The sequence below is a fragment of the Oncorhynchus clarkii genome, chromosome 2, assembly GCF_045791955.1.
Source record: "Oncorhynchus clarkii lewisi isolate Uvic-CL-2024 chromosome 2, UVic_Ocla_1.0, whole genome shotgun sequence".
In the NCBI taxonomy this organism is placed as follows: Eukaryota; Metazoa; Chordata; class Actinopteri; order Salmoniformes; family Salmonidae; genus Oncorhynchus; species Oncorhynchus clarkii.
Window position 1 is genome coordinate 21,848,873 of NC_092148.1, and position 17,442 is coordinate 21,866,314.

A 17,442-nucleotide genomic window follows, 5' to 3' on the forward strand; every position below is an offset into this window, starting at 1 on the left:
AAACCAGTGGGAGGCAGTGTTTGATCGCAGAATGAACCATCTAGATATTTTATAGCAGACGTCTATCAATCATTATTGTAGGTAGTTCTATACAATCTTTAATGGAAAATAACACCAGTCATCATCAGGTAGGCTAAACAGTCGAAATGTCTTGATTATTCCCAGTGTAGGAAGTGTTTTTGTGATAAAAACATGTTATTCCTAGCCTATCTCATAGCTATGTTTTCCTGTTGGCTACCATAGCCTATGAAAGGTATATGTCTATATTATATCATGTCTGGTGGCCAAGTGTAGCCTGGTCCCAGATCTGTTTGTGCTTTTGCCAATTCCATTGTCATTGTCAAACAAAACATGTTTGACAATGACAAATCCGTAAGGAGTTGGCAAGAGAGCACAAACAGACTGGCACCCATGCTACACCAAGTAGCCTTTATGATTTGGATCCCCTTTCATCCCATTTGTGGCGCACAATGCCTCAATTTCAGGGATATTCCAGCAGGGCCAGAGACCCCATACAAGACCTCCCCTTTATCAACGGACTTCCCCCTCTGCCTCTGTGCTCAGGCTCTGGAGCGCCGCCGATCGGTAATAAGAATTTTCATTCTCGCCAAGATGGAGGTCTCTTGCCTATTGAAGAGAGAAAAGATTGCGTGCGTGTTACAGTAGAATATAATTTCAATGGTGTTCCATTTCAATTTTCTCGGAAAATCTAGAGGAAGTCAATTATTTGGAGATTATTTTTCCATATCGATATTCCAGCCATGAGCTCTGGAGATGGAATAGATGAGGCTGCTAAAGATGCGGCCGACATAGCAGCGTTTTTCAAGTCCGGTAAGTGAAAGAGGGGCGAGAACCTCCGGTAGCCCACTGTATTGATAATGCCATCTACATTGTTCCCGTATAGATGCTAAACTGATCAACAAATTCAGCCATTGGTGGGTGGATGCGTTAGAGAGATACGATTATTATCCTCCCAAACAGGCTCCCTGTCATCCTCTCTGCTTTTATTCCAATATGATAACAGAGTGAACCTCAGATTATAGTAAATTACGCACACTTCAATGTAAAAAAAAACATATGTTTCTTGGGTGGTTTATAATCTAGAAATGAAATGTAATAAATGTTTCCCTATCCCGAGATGTGTGTAGAAAACATATTTCAATTTTTCTGTACCCTGCGTCGTGGCCAATGAACCTTTGGCAGTGAGCTGCTTGTTAGTCAGAACCACATCCTATTGATTGTGATAGCCTATCATGTAAACAAACTGTAGTCTATGATGCCGCCCAGGTGAAGAGGCTGCACAACCTATCTGGAACATAACTGAGTTTTAGGCCAGGCCTACGTAGCCTACGGAAACATCTTCCTGTTTACTCTCATACAATGTGTTATGGACTAACCAAGAATAGACTATAACGTTTTTCTATTGCTGTTTAGTTTATTTAGACACCCATTAGTCCATCAGGGCAATAAACGAATCCCTAGAAAATGTATCCTTACAAAATATTCAGATTATTGTGTTATTAGGGTTATTTACTTTAACATATCTAATACCATTGAGTTTATTGCTGGTATACATTCTAATATTTTTTTCCTCTCTAGTCAATTTAATGACCTAACAATGTATTTTTTTTTTTTTTGCCTAGTAGGCCAAACCTATTCAATCCCAGAAGTGGTCCACACCACACACTGCCATCATTTCCCCCCACATTAATTGGGGTAAGAATGTAATTCTAAAGGAATGAACATTTTGGAAAGTAAAAAAAAAGTGCATATAGGTGCCTTGGGAACGTCCTTGGACCATGATGAGACCACCTCAGATGATCCACAGTCAGAGCAGCTGTTCGTTTGCGCTCAGCTGTTTCTGTAGCATCTAGTCTGGTGCATCTTGGTCAAGAAATCTGTTTCCCACCATCCCCATGGATGACACACAGACAGAAGTTTGAGAGGGACAGACAGGGTCAAGCTGAAGTGAAGAAGGGACTGAGTCTATTGGAAAGACGAGTGATATAGCCTAATGATTTATATAATCTATTCTATTCTTTAGTGAATGCATGTTGCATAGCATTGACTTGAGCTTTTAGGTCACTGGAGTATGGAGGTAAAGGAAGTTAAGAAAGAGCTGTCTAAAGACAATGTTAGGAATTGGGTTTGGCAAAGGAATGTCCCAACATTAATGGAGTCAAGGGACCTCGAACTATAGGCTGATGGTCATATCTAACAAGGTAGAAATATATACATCTGCCTATGTTCCTTTCTCCCATAGTTACCACAAATATTTCCTCTCGGTGTCTCTTTAAGACAGCTTGGAATGCTATAATGGATTGTATTATATTGTTGCAGTCTACTGTTGGTATGTGGCCAGTGTTTTCTGCTGTAGCTGTTATAGACCATGTCCTGGGAGTTAACAATAGCAACATGAACCTGAATGATGTGCATGAACAACATTTGCCTGTAAATGGTCTCTGTCTAGATGCTTTGAGGTTTGTGTAGCCCATTTTTACTATTATTGTTCTGTAAGGACTAAGCTTGGCTTGCTGTATCGGGTAATTAGGTTGTATTTTGTGCAGTGTTGAAGCTAGTAAGTGTTTTGCATGGTGATGCATTTAGACTTTCACATTTCACACATATTGTGTAGGTGCTAAAGCTGTGAAAGCTAGTTATGATGGTGTAAGAGAGAGGCCAGTGAAACACAGAGCAAACATGACCAATAACTGTGTCCAAGCATACGATAGATAGGAGCAAGGAATATGTTGGCTGAGTCCCAAAAGCTATTCCATGTAGTCCACTACTTTTGACCAGAGCCCTATGCATTTGAGGTACTATTTAGGGAATAGGGAATATGTTCACTATAATAGGGTGCCATTTGGGATGCAACCATGGATATGTTGTTTGGCCTGTCAGTATCCTACAACACTATTCATCCTGAAGCCACAGGGAAACGGACAGAAAAGGCCACCCCACTTTCTGTAACCTCTCCAGCAGGCTTCCTAATTGCTGCTGCCTTGTAGAGCGTTGAACTCTTGGCACAAAGTTGCTCTTTCTTGTTGAACTGAAACAGATTTCTTTGGTTTGGGGAGCTCTGGGTGCACCCACTATGATGCCCTAGTTAGTCTTGAGTAGGACTTTGGATGTGTCCCAAATGGCACCCTATTCCCTATATAGTGCACTAGTTTTGACCAGGGTATGAATAGCGTGTCTTTTTTGACTCGTATGGCTGTTCTAAACGGCCTGGCTGAAGTTGTTATATGTCATTTAAGAAGAGACTGGGCTAATTTTAGTTTTCACCCTTTGAAGAGTATCTAACGCGATGATATACTAGACAGTCTGTATTGGAAGACGATATGCATCATATAAGTCATAGCTCGATGATTTAGGGAAGTCAACTATCAAAACAGTATTCTTTTCAGTTTATGGAGACATATTTCTGTTTGGAGTTGTTGTGGTAGTCATGGAGATGTTGTGCTAGTCATAGTCGTCTATTATTCCTTGTCCTTATTTTGTGATGAGTTAGACAGATGGACGTTATTATGTCATTCCCACAAACATTTTATACTGAGTCATCCTCTTGTGAGCTAATCAGTGAGATTGTCATAACTTTTAGTCCACTTGACGATGAGGCTCATTACAGCAGCTCAGTAGCATGCATGCCTATGATGTCAGCCCACATAAAGCTTTAAGTCTATGTCCCATGGAATTCAAAACTATTGCACTGTATGCTTATATTCACTCTACACTGAGTGTACAAAATATTAGGAACACCTGCTCATAGACTGACATAGACTGACCAGATGAATCCAGGTGGAGGCTATAATCCCTTATTGATGTCACTTGTTATATCCACTTCAATCAGTGTAGATAAAAGGGAGGAGACAGGTTGAAGATGGATTTTTAAGCCTTGAGACAATTGAGACATTGATTGGGTATGTGTGTCATTAAGACGGTGAATGGGAAAGACAAAGGATTGAAGTGCCTTTGAACGGTGTATGGTAGTAGGTGCCAGGCGCACCGCTTTGAGGGTCAAGTACTGCAAAGCTGCTGGGTTTTTCACGCTCAACCGTTTCCCGTGTGTATCAAGAATGGTCCACCTCCCAAAGGACGTCCAGCCAATTTGACACAACTGTGGGAATAGTTGTAGTCAACATGGACCAGCATCCATGTGGGAACGCTTTCAACACCTTGTAGAGTCCATGCCCCGACAAAGTTAGTCTGTTCTGAGGGCAAAGGGGAGGGGTGCAACTCAATTTTAGGAATGTGTTCCTAATGTTTTATACACTCAGTGTATATTAACACTATGTATTAACTATTTACCAAGTTATTACATTGGCACTGAGTGTAGTATACAGAGCTTTGGGAAGGCATAAGGTTGTCTTGGCCTGTTTGATGTGAGTTGACTCTAACAGGGATCATCCTGTCCCTCACTGTACAGTAAGCTGTTGTAATGCAGAGCTGCTCGCTGGCTATTCATAGTGTAGAGTGGCATTGCCCATTAGCTTTCAATGACCCAAATCAGGAGGTCATTTTCAGTGGCTTTTTAAGGATTGCAGACTGAATGAATTGTGTAATTGAATTATGCTTATTTTTCTTGCTTTTTAGGAACAAGACGAAAAATGTATGAGGTGTGACTAACTTTTATGACACAGCATCATGCCATGCTTACAAATGAGTACGCTGTAGCTCAATCAGGCACCACTGAGTTCTGATTTACAAGGTAATAATATACTAGTCATCCATCATAACACCAGTGGTATAATGAGACCTATGGTTCCAACAAAGATATAGTGTTTACTATGTCAAAGTACCTTCTATTTTTGTCCTGTATCAAATACCGTAGTCATGCGCCATTTTCCACCACATAGCTGCCTTGCTTTGACCATTTACCATATTACACAGTGGGGTTGTTCTTGTGAGAGGACGGCCGTCACATTGGCAACGGTATAAATCAGGATATTTTCTGTGTACATGATTGTTCCACTATCCAGCTCAGAGCAGGCTGAGGTTTACCAATTACTTTCATTTGATTGGATCTTTAGAAAAGCCCTGTCGTGTCTTTGGCTATGCCGGATTAAGTGATATGACATGCTATTCTATAAAATAATTTCTCTGTAATTAATATCGCCTGATTGAGCTAATCAAGTAAATGTAATTAACTAGAGAGTCGGGCACCACCAAATAATATTTATAGAGCTGTTATCTTCCAAATAAACTCGTAAAGACCTAGTAATATTTTACATCAGTAGCAGTCAATATCAATCGTCACCTCAATTCAGTCTCAACTGAAAGTTGTAAATTATTTTATCTGCACAAACCCTGGCTAACAAGTTGAATCAGCAATACAAAATTGGGTTTAATTATTTATTTACTAAATACCTAACTAATCACAGAGAATTACACATACACACAATTAATCATAACTTGATTACAAATTACGTCATAAAGAAAAACGTCCCTAGCGGGCGGAACAGATATGACAGCTTGTTACACAAAAGAAAAGGGGCTAGGTTTAGTGAAGGAGCGGGAAGACTGGGGGACACAGGGGGAAGCTGTGCTATCGTAAATACAGTATCTTATGTATTCTAAATTACCGCCCATTTGGAAAAGGAAAATGCAACAAATATTTACTCTGAGCTGCGTTTCGGTAGGTTGGTGGTAGATGGAAGGCCGTGTTGCCAATTTGGATACGTTGTAGTAACGTCATTGTGTGGTAGTCGGGATACTCTGTCTGTTCCTTCCTAACCTGCGTTTGCAGCTGTGGTTGCTAACTCAACGGCTAGGAGGTATCACTTCTGTAGTGAATAAGAGTTCAAATTTCATACCATTTGCAACCAAAGCGCACGCTGATGTTGGCTTCGTTCTGTAATTATTATCTGAACCATTCTGACATAGGACTGTCGTCCTACATCCCCAGAACAGGATGTTCTATTGTCGTCAAGGGTGTATATAGGAAGGGAGAGGAGGACTTGTTTGAAAAGTTTTATAGCCCATGTCCCTTCACAGGGCGGGCCACTGATTGAGCAGAGCCCTAACTTATGAAAACCCACATCTCACATTTTAGAAGCTAAAATCACCTTTCATCCCATCACAAATAATTTAATATTCAAACATTTAAATTGAACAACAATTCCATGTGAATCCGATAACTCTGATGTGTAGACTTTCCACTCTAGAGTTTATGTCATCTGATCATTGATGAGAATGTCTCAGATGACAACGAACTGACATCATATTCATTAAGTACCACCGCAGATGTTCAATTGTTCGGATTACCAGAATATAGTTCATTTCCCCCCACCCACTGATGTTCCCAGAGGGTGTTAACCAAGGGTTTTGCAAATGTAACCTCAGTAGGGTAGAGAGAGGAAAAGGGGGGAAGAGGTATTTATGACTGTCATAAACCTTCTCCCCAGGCCAACGTCATGACAGCCCCTTTACTAATTTCTTATGTCCCCATTCCATTTAAACATGACTTGCTTTCTAGTGGTGATATTATACCATAGAAAGGTTACAGTTATCTATTTACCATCAACTGTTGGACATGAAAATTCTAAATTTCTTTGTCCGTTTAGGAATGAAAAATGAGATTATGACTAGGCCTAATTAGACTGGCCTGTAATGGCCAGTAATGTGAGCCAAATTGTTGTACTGCCTGTGATCCAGCGTTATCACCCAGTGTGATCATGCTTATCGAAGTGGAAACCTAAGTGTTATGTAATAAAATGTCTACTGGTGGCACAAAATCAAACGTCTGACTGCACGGAGATGCTTGGGAATATGGTCACTACAGGGGACCATGTTGTGGGTGTGTCAGGAGAAGGGGGTATATCTGACCTCCATCATCTAGGATGTGACAATAGTTCATAAAATCTCTCCATTTCTGCCCATTGTTTTTGCTCAGTTTTACAGGGTTTCTCACACAGCTGTAACTGTATATGCATTCATAAATCAAGACCTTTCTTGAGTTGGGCTCTGGGATGGTGCAACTGTTGAGAATCTGAGTCTATGGTTGTTGTGGGGGAAAGGGGTTGAGTGTGTTTGAGTGTGTGTGTGTGTGTATCCCACAACTGTTGCGAGGGAGTAAAAGATGTTAGGGACAATATAGGATGATTCACAATAATTGTTTGCTAATATAATAATTGCTTGCCATAATGTAATTTTTGTAATGGCGAGAGGTAAAATCCATTGCATAAATTGCCTACATTACTACAAATATTAATAGCTAATTATGGAAAATAAGATAAACAGGATTTTTAAAGTATATATATACAGTGGGGAGAACAAGTATTTGATACACTGCCGATTTTGCAGGTTTTCCTACTTACAAAGCATGTAGAGGTCTGTATTTTTTTAATCATAGGTACACTTCAACTGTGAGAGAGAATCTAAAAAAAAATCTAGAAAATCACATTGTATGATTTTTAAGTAATTAATTTGCATTTTATTGCAGGACATAAGTATTTGATACATCAGAAAAGCAGAACTTAATATTTGGTACAGAAACCTTTGTTTGCAATTACAGAGATCATAAGTTTCCTGTAGTTCTTGACCAGGTTTGCACACACTGCAGCAGGGATTTTGGGCCACTCCTCCATACAGACCTTCTCCAGATCCTTCAGGTTTCGGGGCTGTCGCTGGGTAATACGGACTTTCAGCTCCCTCCAAAGATTTTCTATTGGTTTCAGGTCTGGAGACTGGCTAGGCCACTCCAGGACCTTGAGATGCTTCTTACGGAGCCACTCCTTAGTTGCCCTGGCTGTGTGTTTCGGGTCGTTGTCATGCTGGAAGACCCAGCCACGACCCATCTTCAATGCTCTTACTGAGGGAAGAAGGTTGTTGGGCAAGATCTTGCGATACACGGCCCCATCCATCCTCCCCTCAATACGGTGCAGTCATCCTGTCCCCTTTGCAGAAAAGCATCCCCAAAGAATGATGTTTCCACCTCCATGCTTCACGGTTCGGATGGTGTTATTGGGGTTGTACTCATCCTTCTTCTTCCTCCAAACACGGCGAGTGGAGTTTAGACCAAAAATCTCTATTTTGTCTCATCAGACCACATGACCTTCTCCCTTTCCTCCTCTGGATCATCCAGATGGTCATTGGCAAACTTCAGACGGGCCTGGACATGCGCTGGCTTGAGCAAGGGGACCTTGCGTGCGCTGCAGGATTTTAATCCATGACGGCGTAGTGTGTTACTAATGGTTTTCTTTGAAACTGTGGTCCCAGCTCTCTTCAGGTCATTGACCAGGTCCTGCCGTGTAGTTCTGGGCTGATCCCTCACATTCCTCATGATCATTGATGCCCCACGAGGTGAGATCTTGCATGGAGCCCCAGACCGAGGGTGATTGACTGTCATCTTGAACTTCCATTTTCTAATAATTGCGCCAACAGTTGTTGACTTCTTACCAAGCTGCTTGCCTATTGTACTGTAGCCCATCCCAGCCTTGTGCAGGTCTACAATTTTTACACAGTGCTCACTTTACACAGTGCTCTGGTCTTGGTCATTGTGGAGAGGTTGGAGTCTGTTTGATTGAGTGTGTGGACAGGTGTCTTTTATACAGGTAACGAGTTCAAACAGGTGCAGTTAATACAGGTAATGAGTGGAGAACAGGAGGGCTTCTTAAAGAAAAACTAACAGGTCTGTGAGAGCCGGAATTCTTACTGGTTGGTAGGTGATCAAATACTTATGTCATGCAATAAAATGCAAATTAATTGTTTTAGATTCCGTCTCTCACAGATGAAGTGTACCTATGATAAAAATTACAGACCTCTACATGCTTTCTAAGTAGGAAAACCTGCAAAATCGGCAGTGTATCAAATACTTGTTCTCCCCACTGTATAATGGCTATATATAATACAAATCGAGGTGAGGGGTATGGAAATGCATTTGGCGGTTGATCTGCTTCTCTTCTGTGGGTGACTCAATCACACTCAATCATCATGTTTCTTTTTAATAGTACGTTTACAAACATATATTTTGATAAATAGAATTGAAACTTGTGTCTCATTATGTGGGGAAATAAGTATAGCCAGTTATAATTGTAATGGCTTTGCAGATAATAAGAAAAGACGATCAGTATTTACCTGGCTAAAAGAGAATGAATATAATATCTATTGTTTACAGGAAACCCATTCAACAATTTTATATGAAGTTTTGTGGGAAAAGGACTGGGGGGGGGGGGGGGGGGGATATATTTCTCCCATGGGCAAAGAAATTCAATAGGGGTGATGAAATTAATTAACAGTAATTTTGATCCAAATGTGCAAATTGTCCTAACAGATCATCAAGGTAGAAGGATTATTTTAAATATGTTATTGGACAATAAACAGAAATGGCTTATTAACCTATACGGTCCAAGTAATGATGAGCCAAGCTTATTTGAAAATATATATAAGAATTTATCAACTCTACAAGCAACACTAGACTCTATTATTATGGTGGGAGATTTTAATATGGTCTTAAATACCTCTATGGACCGGAAAGGAAATCACACTACAAACTATCACCCTCAGGCACTTAAGAAAATCATGAATGTCATGGATATATTGGAATTACTGGATATATGGAGGCTTAAATACCCTGACCTAGTGAGATATATATGGCGGAGACTTAATCAAGCAAGTCGTAATTAATTACTTTCTTATGTCATCCTCTATGGCATCAAAAGTTTAAAAGGTGTTGATAGGGGACAGAATCCGGTCGGATCATCACATAATTGCTATATATATTACTCTTACACAATTTCCACGTGGGCGAGGATATTGGAAATTTAATCAAAGCCTACTGGACGATAACTTGTTTATACAGTGCCTTGCAAAAGTATTCACCCCCCCTTGGGATTTTTCCTATTTTGTTGCATTACAACCTGTCATTTAAATGGATTTTTATTTGGATTTCTTGTAATGGACATACACAAAATAGTCAAAATTGGTGAAGTGAAATGAAAAAAAGTGAAAAGTGGTGTGTTCATATGTATTCACATCCCTTTGCTATGAAGCCCCTAAATAAGATCTGGTGCACCCAACTACCTTCAAAAGTCACATAATTAGTTAAATAACTAATTATGTAAATCTAAGTGTCACATGATCTCAGTATATATACACACACCTGTTCTGAAAGGCCCCAGAGTCTGCACCACCACTAAGTAAGGGGCACCACCAAGCAAGCGGCACTATGAAGACCAAGGTCAGGAACAGGGACAAAGTTGTGGAGAAATACAGATTAGGGTTGTGTTATAAAAAAATATCAGAAACTTTGAACATCCCACAGAGCACCATTAAATCCATTATTAAAAAATTGAAAGAATATGGCACCACAACAAACCTGCCAAGAGAGGGCCGCCCACCAAAACCCACGGACCAGGCAAGGTGAGAATTAATCAGAGAGGCATCAAAGATAACCCTGAAAGAGCTGCAAAGCTCCACAGCGGAGATTGGAGTATCTGTCCATAGGAACACTTTAAGCCGTACACTCCACAGAGCTGGGCTTTACAGAAGAGTGGTCAGAAAAAAGCAATTGCTTAAAGAAAAAAAACAAGCAAACACAATTGGTGTTTGCCAAAAGGCACGTGGGAGACTCCCCGAACCAATGGAAGAAGGTACTCTGGTCAGATGAGACTAAAATTGAGCTTTTTGGCCATCAAGGAAAATGCTATGTTTGGCGCAAACCCAACACCTCTCAACACACAGAGAATAACATCCCCACAGTGAAGCATGGTGGTGGCAGCATCATGCTGTGGGGATGTTTTTCATCAGCAGGGACTGGGAAACTGGTCAGAATTGAAGGAATGATGGATGGTGCTATATACAGGGAAGTTCTTGAGGGAAACCTGTTTCAGTCTTCCAGAGATTTGAGACTGGGTTGGAGGTTCACATTCCAGCAGGACAATGACCCTAAGCATACTGCTAAAGCAACACTCGAGTGGTTTAAGAGGAAACATTTAAATGTCTTGGAATGGCCTAGTCGAAGCCCAGACTTCAATCCAATTGAGAATCTGTGGTATGACTTAAAGATTGCTGTACACCAGCGGAACCCATCCAATTTGAAGGAGCAGGAGCAGTTTTGACTTGAAGAATGGGCAAAAATCCCAGTGGCTTGATGTGCCAAGCTTATAGAGACATACCCCAAGAGACTTGCAGCTGTAATTGCTGCAAAAGGTGGCTCTACAAAGTACTGACTTTGGGGCGGGAGGGGGGGGGTGAATAGTTATGCATGCTCAAGTTCTCATTTTTTGGTCTTATTTTGTTTGTTTCACAATAAAAAATATTTTTCATCTTCAAAGTGCATGTTGTGTAAATCAAATAATACAAAAAAAAACCCAAAATCCATTTTAATTCCAGGTTGTAAGGCAACAAAATAGGTAAAATGCCAAGGGTTGGGTGAATACTGTCGCAAGCCACTGTAACTAGGTCAGAAGAATTTATAACTTACTTTTTCCGATGTAACATTGGTACAGCAGATCCCCTTATTGTATGGGGCACTTTTAAATGTGCCTTTAGAGAACATGCAATTCAGTACTCATCTATAAAACAAAAGCAATCTAGATCAAAAGAGTCCATATTAACAAAGGAAATTGAAGGACTAACAGTACAGTTAGATAGCAATAAAAACTGTAACAGATGCACATAATAAGATAGAGGAAAAACAAAAAGAAATGGAGGAACTTATTCAAGAAAGATCCAATGTAATATATAATTTTTTTTAAAGCAAACTGGATGGAATATGGGGAAAAAATGCACCAAATTATTTTTCAATCTTCAACATTGAAGTGGTACAAAATTTTTTTATTGAAACTTGTTACAAGTGGAGTCACGCATGATTCACCGAAATATATTTTGAAAGAGGAAGTAAAGTACTTTAAGAATATGTTTTCGTTTCAGTCTCCTCCATCTCCACTAACTATAGCTAATTGTATGGATTTTTTCCTATTAATAATGTAAAATGAACATTTGTACAGAAAGACTCGTGTGAAAGCCAAATTACAGAGGATGAATTTATTGATACAATTAAAACCTTTAAGGCTGGGAAAACTCCAGGGCTGGATGGCATACCAGTGGAAGTATACCAAACTCCAGGGCTGGATGGCATACCAGTGGAAGTATACCAAACTCCAGGGCTGGATGGCATACCAGTGGAAGTATACCAAACTCCAGGGCTGGATGGCATACCAGCGGAAGTATACCAAACCTTGTTTGATATACTCAGAGGAGCATTATTAGCATGTTTTAACCACTCCTATGTAAACAGTAGATTATCGGACACGCAACAAGAAGGTCTGATTTCATTACTGAAACAGGATCTAAGTGGTATATAATAATAATCTTACACTTCAGTGTTGTGAGGCAAATATTCTAGCTAAATGCTTGGGACATAGAATTAAAAAGTTATTGTCAGATATTATTCAGCCTAATCATACACATTTTCTACACGGACGATACATTGAAGATAATATAAGACAAGCACTGGAAACAATAGAATACTATGAAATATCGGGGAAACCAGACCTGGTTTTCATAGCAATTTTTTAAAAGGCTTTTGATAAAGTACGAATGAAGTTTATATATAAATGCCTAGAATATTTCAATTTTTGAGAATCTCTTATTAATTGGGTGTCACGGCCGTCGAAAGAACTAGACCAAAGCGCAGCGTGGTGAGCGTACATATTCCTTTTATTTAGGATGATGCCGACAAAAACAGTACAAAACAACCGTGAAGCTTAAGGGCTATGTGCCACAAACAAAGTTTACTTCCCACAAAACAGGTGGGAAAAAGGGCTGTCTAAGTATGGTTCCCAATCAGAGACAACGATAGAAAGCTGTCCCTGATTGAGAACCATACCCGGCCAAAACATAGAAATACAAAATCATAGAAAAACAAAATATAGAATGCCCACCCCACATCACACCCTGACCTAACCAAATAGAGCAATAAAACAGCTCTAAGGTCAGGGCGTGACAATGGGTTAAAATTATGTATAGTAACCCTAGGTGTAAAATAGTAAATAATGGCTACATCTCAGAAAGTTTTAAACTGTCAAGAGGAGTAAAACAAGGTTGTCCACTATCAACATATCTATTAGTGCCATCGAAATGTTAGCTGTTAAAATTAGATCTAACAATAATATTAAGTGTTTAGAAATCCGTGGCTTAAAAACAAAGATGCCATTGTAAACTGATGTTTCATGTTTGCTTTTGAAACTACAATTAGAATCCCTCCACATTCTCATAGAGGATCTAGATACTTTTGCTAACCTCCCTGGATTAAAACCAAATTAAGATAAGTGTACTTACTATATTATGTATTGGATCACCAAAAAATTTAACTTTTACATTACCGTGTAGTTTACCAATACAATGGTCTGACGGAGATGTGGACATACTCGGTATACAAATCCCGAAAGAAAGAAATGATCTCACTCCAATGCATTTTTATAGAAATTTAGCAAAATAGATAATATCTTGCTACCATGGAAAGGAAAATACCTGTCTATTTACCTGCCTTTTCCCTTTATTCAGATTACAACTGTTCACTTTTGGTTATTTGAAAATGAAATAATCTCCAAAATATCTGTATTTTTTGAATAAGCCTTAGAAAGTTGGTTGCAATTTCAGTTCAATCCACCTGAAACAAAGAATACAAATAATAACAGAACAAATAATACAACAAACATTGTGGTTAAACTCAAATATACAAATTTATTTTAAAAAATATATATTTTTTGATAAAATGTTTGACAAAGGTATAATTTGTAAACCTCTGTTTGAGGTTGTGGACAGGTGTCTTTTATACTGATAACAAGTTCAAACAGGTGCCATTAGTACAGGTAAGGACAGAGGAGCCTCTTAAAGAAGTTGTTACAGGTCTGTGAGAGACAGAAATCTTGCTTGTTTGTAGGTGACCAAATACTTATTTTCCACCATCATTTGGAAATACATTCATTAAAAATCCTACAATGTGATTTTCTGGATTTTTTTTCCTCATTTTGTCTGTCATAGTTGAAGTGTACCTATGATGAAAATTACAGGCCTCTCATCTTTTTAAGTGGGAGAACTTGCACAATTGGTGGCTGACTAAATACTTTTTTGCCCCACTGTTTATATGGGGGATACAATCTTCCCAGCTCTGCAGATTCTGATGCGAGAAGGCAGAGCCATTAGATCATTTATTTTGGTACTGTCAATATGTAGCTCGTTTTTGGTCACAGGTCCAGGAATGGCTGAAGAATTGCAACATTTACCTAGAACTAAAGCTGTAGATAGTAACACTGGGTGATTTGAAAAGTCATAGTCAATCAATCAATAATATAATAATTATTTTAGCAAAAATGTTTCTTTAATTTACAATCTGTAGACGCTATAAGAATAGAAAGGTTCAGTACTTTTGTGAAGCATCACAGCACAGTTGAAAAATATATGGCAAATAGAAATCCAAAATGGATGGTGTTAAGAGATAGATGGGAGGGGTTGAATGGAGCTGAAGGGTGGGACTAATGTAAAACATACGGGGTCTGTAAATTGTATATAGGTTCAGAATTTTTTTGAAATAGCAGTTACAAATAGAAATCAAACTGGATGGACATTAGAAATAGAGGGCGGACTAAAAACAAACAAAATATAACTATTGTAAAATACGTAAATTGTGTATAGTATGTATAAACTGAAGGTAGAAGCCTAAGTGTTATTGTTCATTGGTTTTCTCCAATTGGGGGAGAGATGGTAGGGTTTGCGGGGAATAATAAAGGTATATTAAAATAAAAAGAGTGTGTATGTGTATATATGTATATACGTATGCAAATAAATAAATAATACATAAAAGTAAAAAATGTCTTATGTCCCCATTCCATTTAAACATGACTTGCTTTCTAGTGGTGATATTATGCCATAGAAAGGTCACAGTTATCATTTATTTACCATCAACTGTTGGACAAAGAAAATTCGAAATGTCTTTGTCCGTTTAGGAATGAAAAATGAGATTATGACTAGGCCTAATTAGACGGGCCTGTAATGGCCAGTAATGTGAGCCAAATTGTTTTACTGCCTGTAATCCAGCGTTATCACCCAGTGTGATCATGCTTATCGAAGTGGAAACCTAAGTGTTATGTAATAAAATGTCTACTGGCTGCTGCTGAGAAACAGACTTGACCCAACTAAAGTCTTCTTAGCTGTGTCACAATAATGGTGTAGTGTAGTAGGGATCAGATGCTCCAGAATCAATTCACATCATGAGAGAGGGAGAAGGGGAGAGAGGGGGAGAGAGAGAGAGGGAGCGAGAGAGAGAAAGAGAGCGAACAAAAAGAAGGACAGAAAAACCACCTCTGCAAATGATAGAGTAGTGAAGGCTAAAGTCAGGGTGGAGTAGGCCATCATGGCTTGCTTTTATACATATTCTACAGTCAGAAAGAATCCTCTTGCGTTCTATCGCAAAGTAATTGGCAGTTGCTTCTAGTGGAGTAGAAGCAATCAGCCCAGAGTGGCATTGCACCATGAAACAGCCTCAGCACAGCCTCCATCATCCCATCCTCCTCATAATTGGAAAAAGAAGAGCTTTTGACTGGAGCTGTTCTGATTTGCCCAGACTCACTTCGGTGGTTTGGTTTCCCTCCTCCTCTCTTCAGCGAGTCCACTGTATGCTCACAATGGAGAGCAGATGTTTTAGTGCTGCTTGACTGTTATGGATTTGTTTATTGTAGAGCTGTTTATAAAGCAGCCTGCTGAGTGTCTTATGAGCTCCATGGCATTTATAGTATAGATTAGTTAGAGATACTAGGTTTTTTACTGACCCACAGAACTAGATAAGGCCACATCTCACTCAAAGCAGCAATCGGTGCACAATTCTGTAGTATAGATCATGATCTGTAGGCCTATGCTAGTTGTGTGGAAGAAATCTAAAGAAAATCATTAAAACTGCCTGCATGATCAGAAGAATAGCGAAGTATTTACCGGGAAAGATTCTTAAGCAAACAACCCAAGCATGAATTGGGAGTCAGGTGAACTACTGTTCTGTGGTCTGGGGAAATTCATCAGAAAGTGAGATTAGGAGGATGCAGATTGCACAGAACAAAGCAACAAGGATAGTTTTATGGTGGAGATATGATACTTCTCTTGTAGTCATGTACAATGGTCTTGGGTGGTCATCAATCAACAAGATAATTGAAAAACACATGCTTATTTTATTTGACACAGTACACCACATTACAAGAAATAGATTGTCCCCCATCGATGTCTTATCTCGGCAGAGAAGAGAAATAGGCAAAATAACATTTCGATTCAGAGTAATAAAGAAATTGAATAATTCATCTAGCAAACCAGACACCTTTCAATTTATAAATTCATACAATACTTAGAACCTCTTAAACATAATAAATTGCAAGGTTGTGCAGGACTATGGAACCAATCTTTTAAGACTGTTAGATTATTTATCTGGTCAATATGGCAGTGTATTATGTCTGTTGTTTATTACAGTGTGTTAAATGTGATTGCATTGTAAATGGTATTTTAATGTTTAAGGACTCATGGAAGATTAGTCCAAGTGAGGATTAAAAGAGATCCTAATCAAATAAAATAAAACACTAATGCTTGCAGAGCTTAAATTCATTGCTTACAGGGTAAGGAAACCAATATGTAATTTGGGTGAACTATCCCTTTAATAACATTCATTTCCCATTTAAATAGTCCCGATTTGCATACAGATAACCGTCAATGTCAATAAGTAGGAATTGAGAATGCATTGTGAAGTCGATAACTAGCCTAAGGGATGGCTTAATTCAGTCAGGAATATAGAGGTATCAATCACAGCAGCCTCAGCCTGCCACCCACGTTGCCTGGGGGCCAGGAAGGAAGGAAAGAAAAGGGATTGTGGGCCATGAAGAAGAAGAGTGGTTGTGGGCTGAGCCTGCCTGTGTGTCTCCTTGAAATCCCTCATCTGATAAGAGAGGATTTCCTATCCATCAGAAAACCTCAGCCACCCACACCCTACCAGACACACACACCCAGCAGCCCCCTCCTTCCCAGCAGTAAGGCGGCGTCTGGAATCAGGGTCTCATCTCATCTCAGAACCCTGGCCTCCTAGGTGTCTGTCTGCTGGCCTGCCTTCCTGTCTGTGCCCCTCTCAGAGACTAGCTGTTATATCAAACAGAGCAGCAGGGTTTTATGTGTTTCTTAGCTTATGTATTAACACTCCTCTTCTCTCTGATGGTAATAATAAACTCAGACACACACACACACAAGCGCATTTGATCCTTCCCGTCGTTCATGTAGGACGGCATATTAAAAATCATATACTATTAAAAGCCTTTATGTTTTGAGAACATGCCTTTCCTCTTTTTAATGAGGTTGCGGCACACACACACACGCACACACACACACACACACACACACACACACACACACACACACACACACACACACACACACACACACACACACATAGACAGGGCTCAGTTTGGGAATCAA

General features: G+C 39.4%; 1 protein-coding gene across 2 annotated transcripts in view; it reads left to right on the forward strand.

Annotated features, from left to right (window-relative positions):
• The first annotated feature begins 643 nt into the window (after positions 1-643).
• The window catches only part of LOC139424372 (triple functional domain protein-like), a 143,003-nt gene continuing 126,204 nt past the window's right edge, over positions 644-17,442 (forward strand). The window contains exon 1 of one of the 2 annotated variants that reach the window (XM_071176162.1): positions 644-831. In XM_071176162.1, coding sequence (XP_071032263.1) covers positions 762-831 — 70 coding nt within the window. In that variant the 5' untranslated portion in view covers positions 644-761. The remainder of the gene's footprint in view (positions 832-17,442) is intronic. The other variant, XM_071176128.1, reaches the window with a different exon arrangement.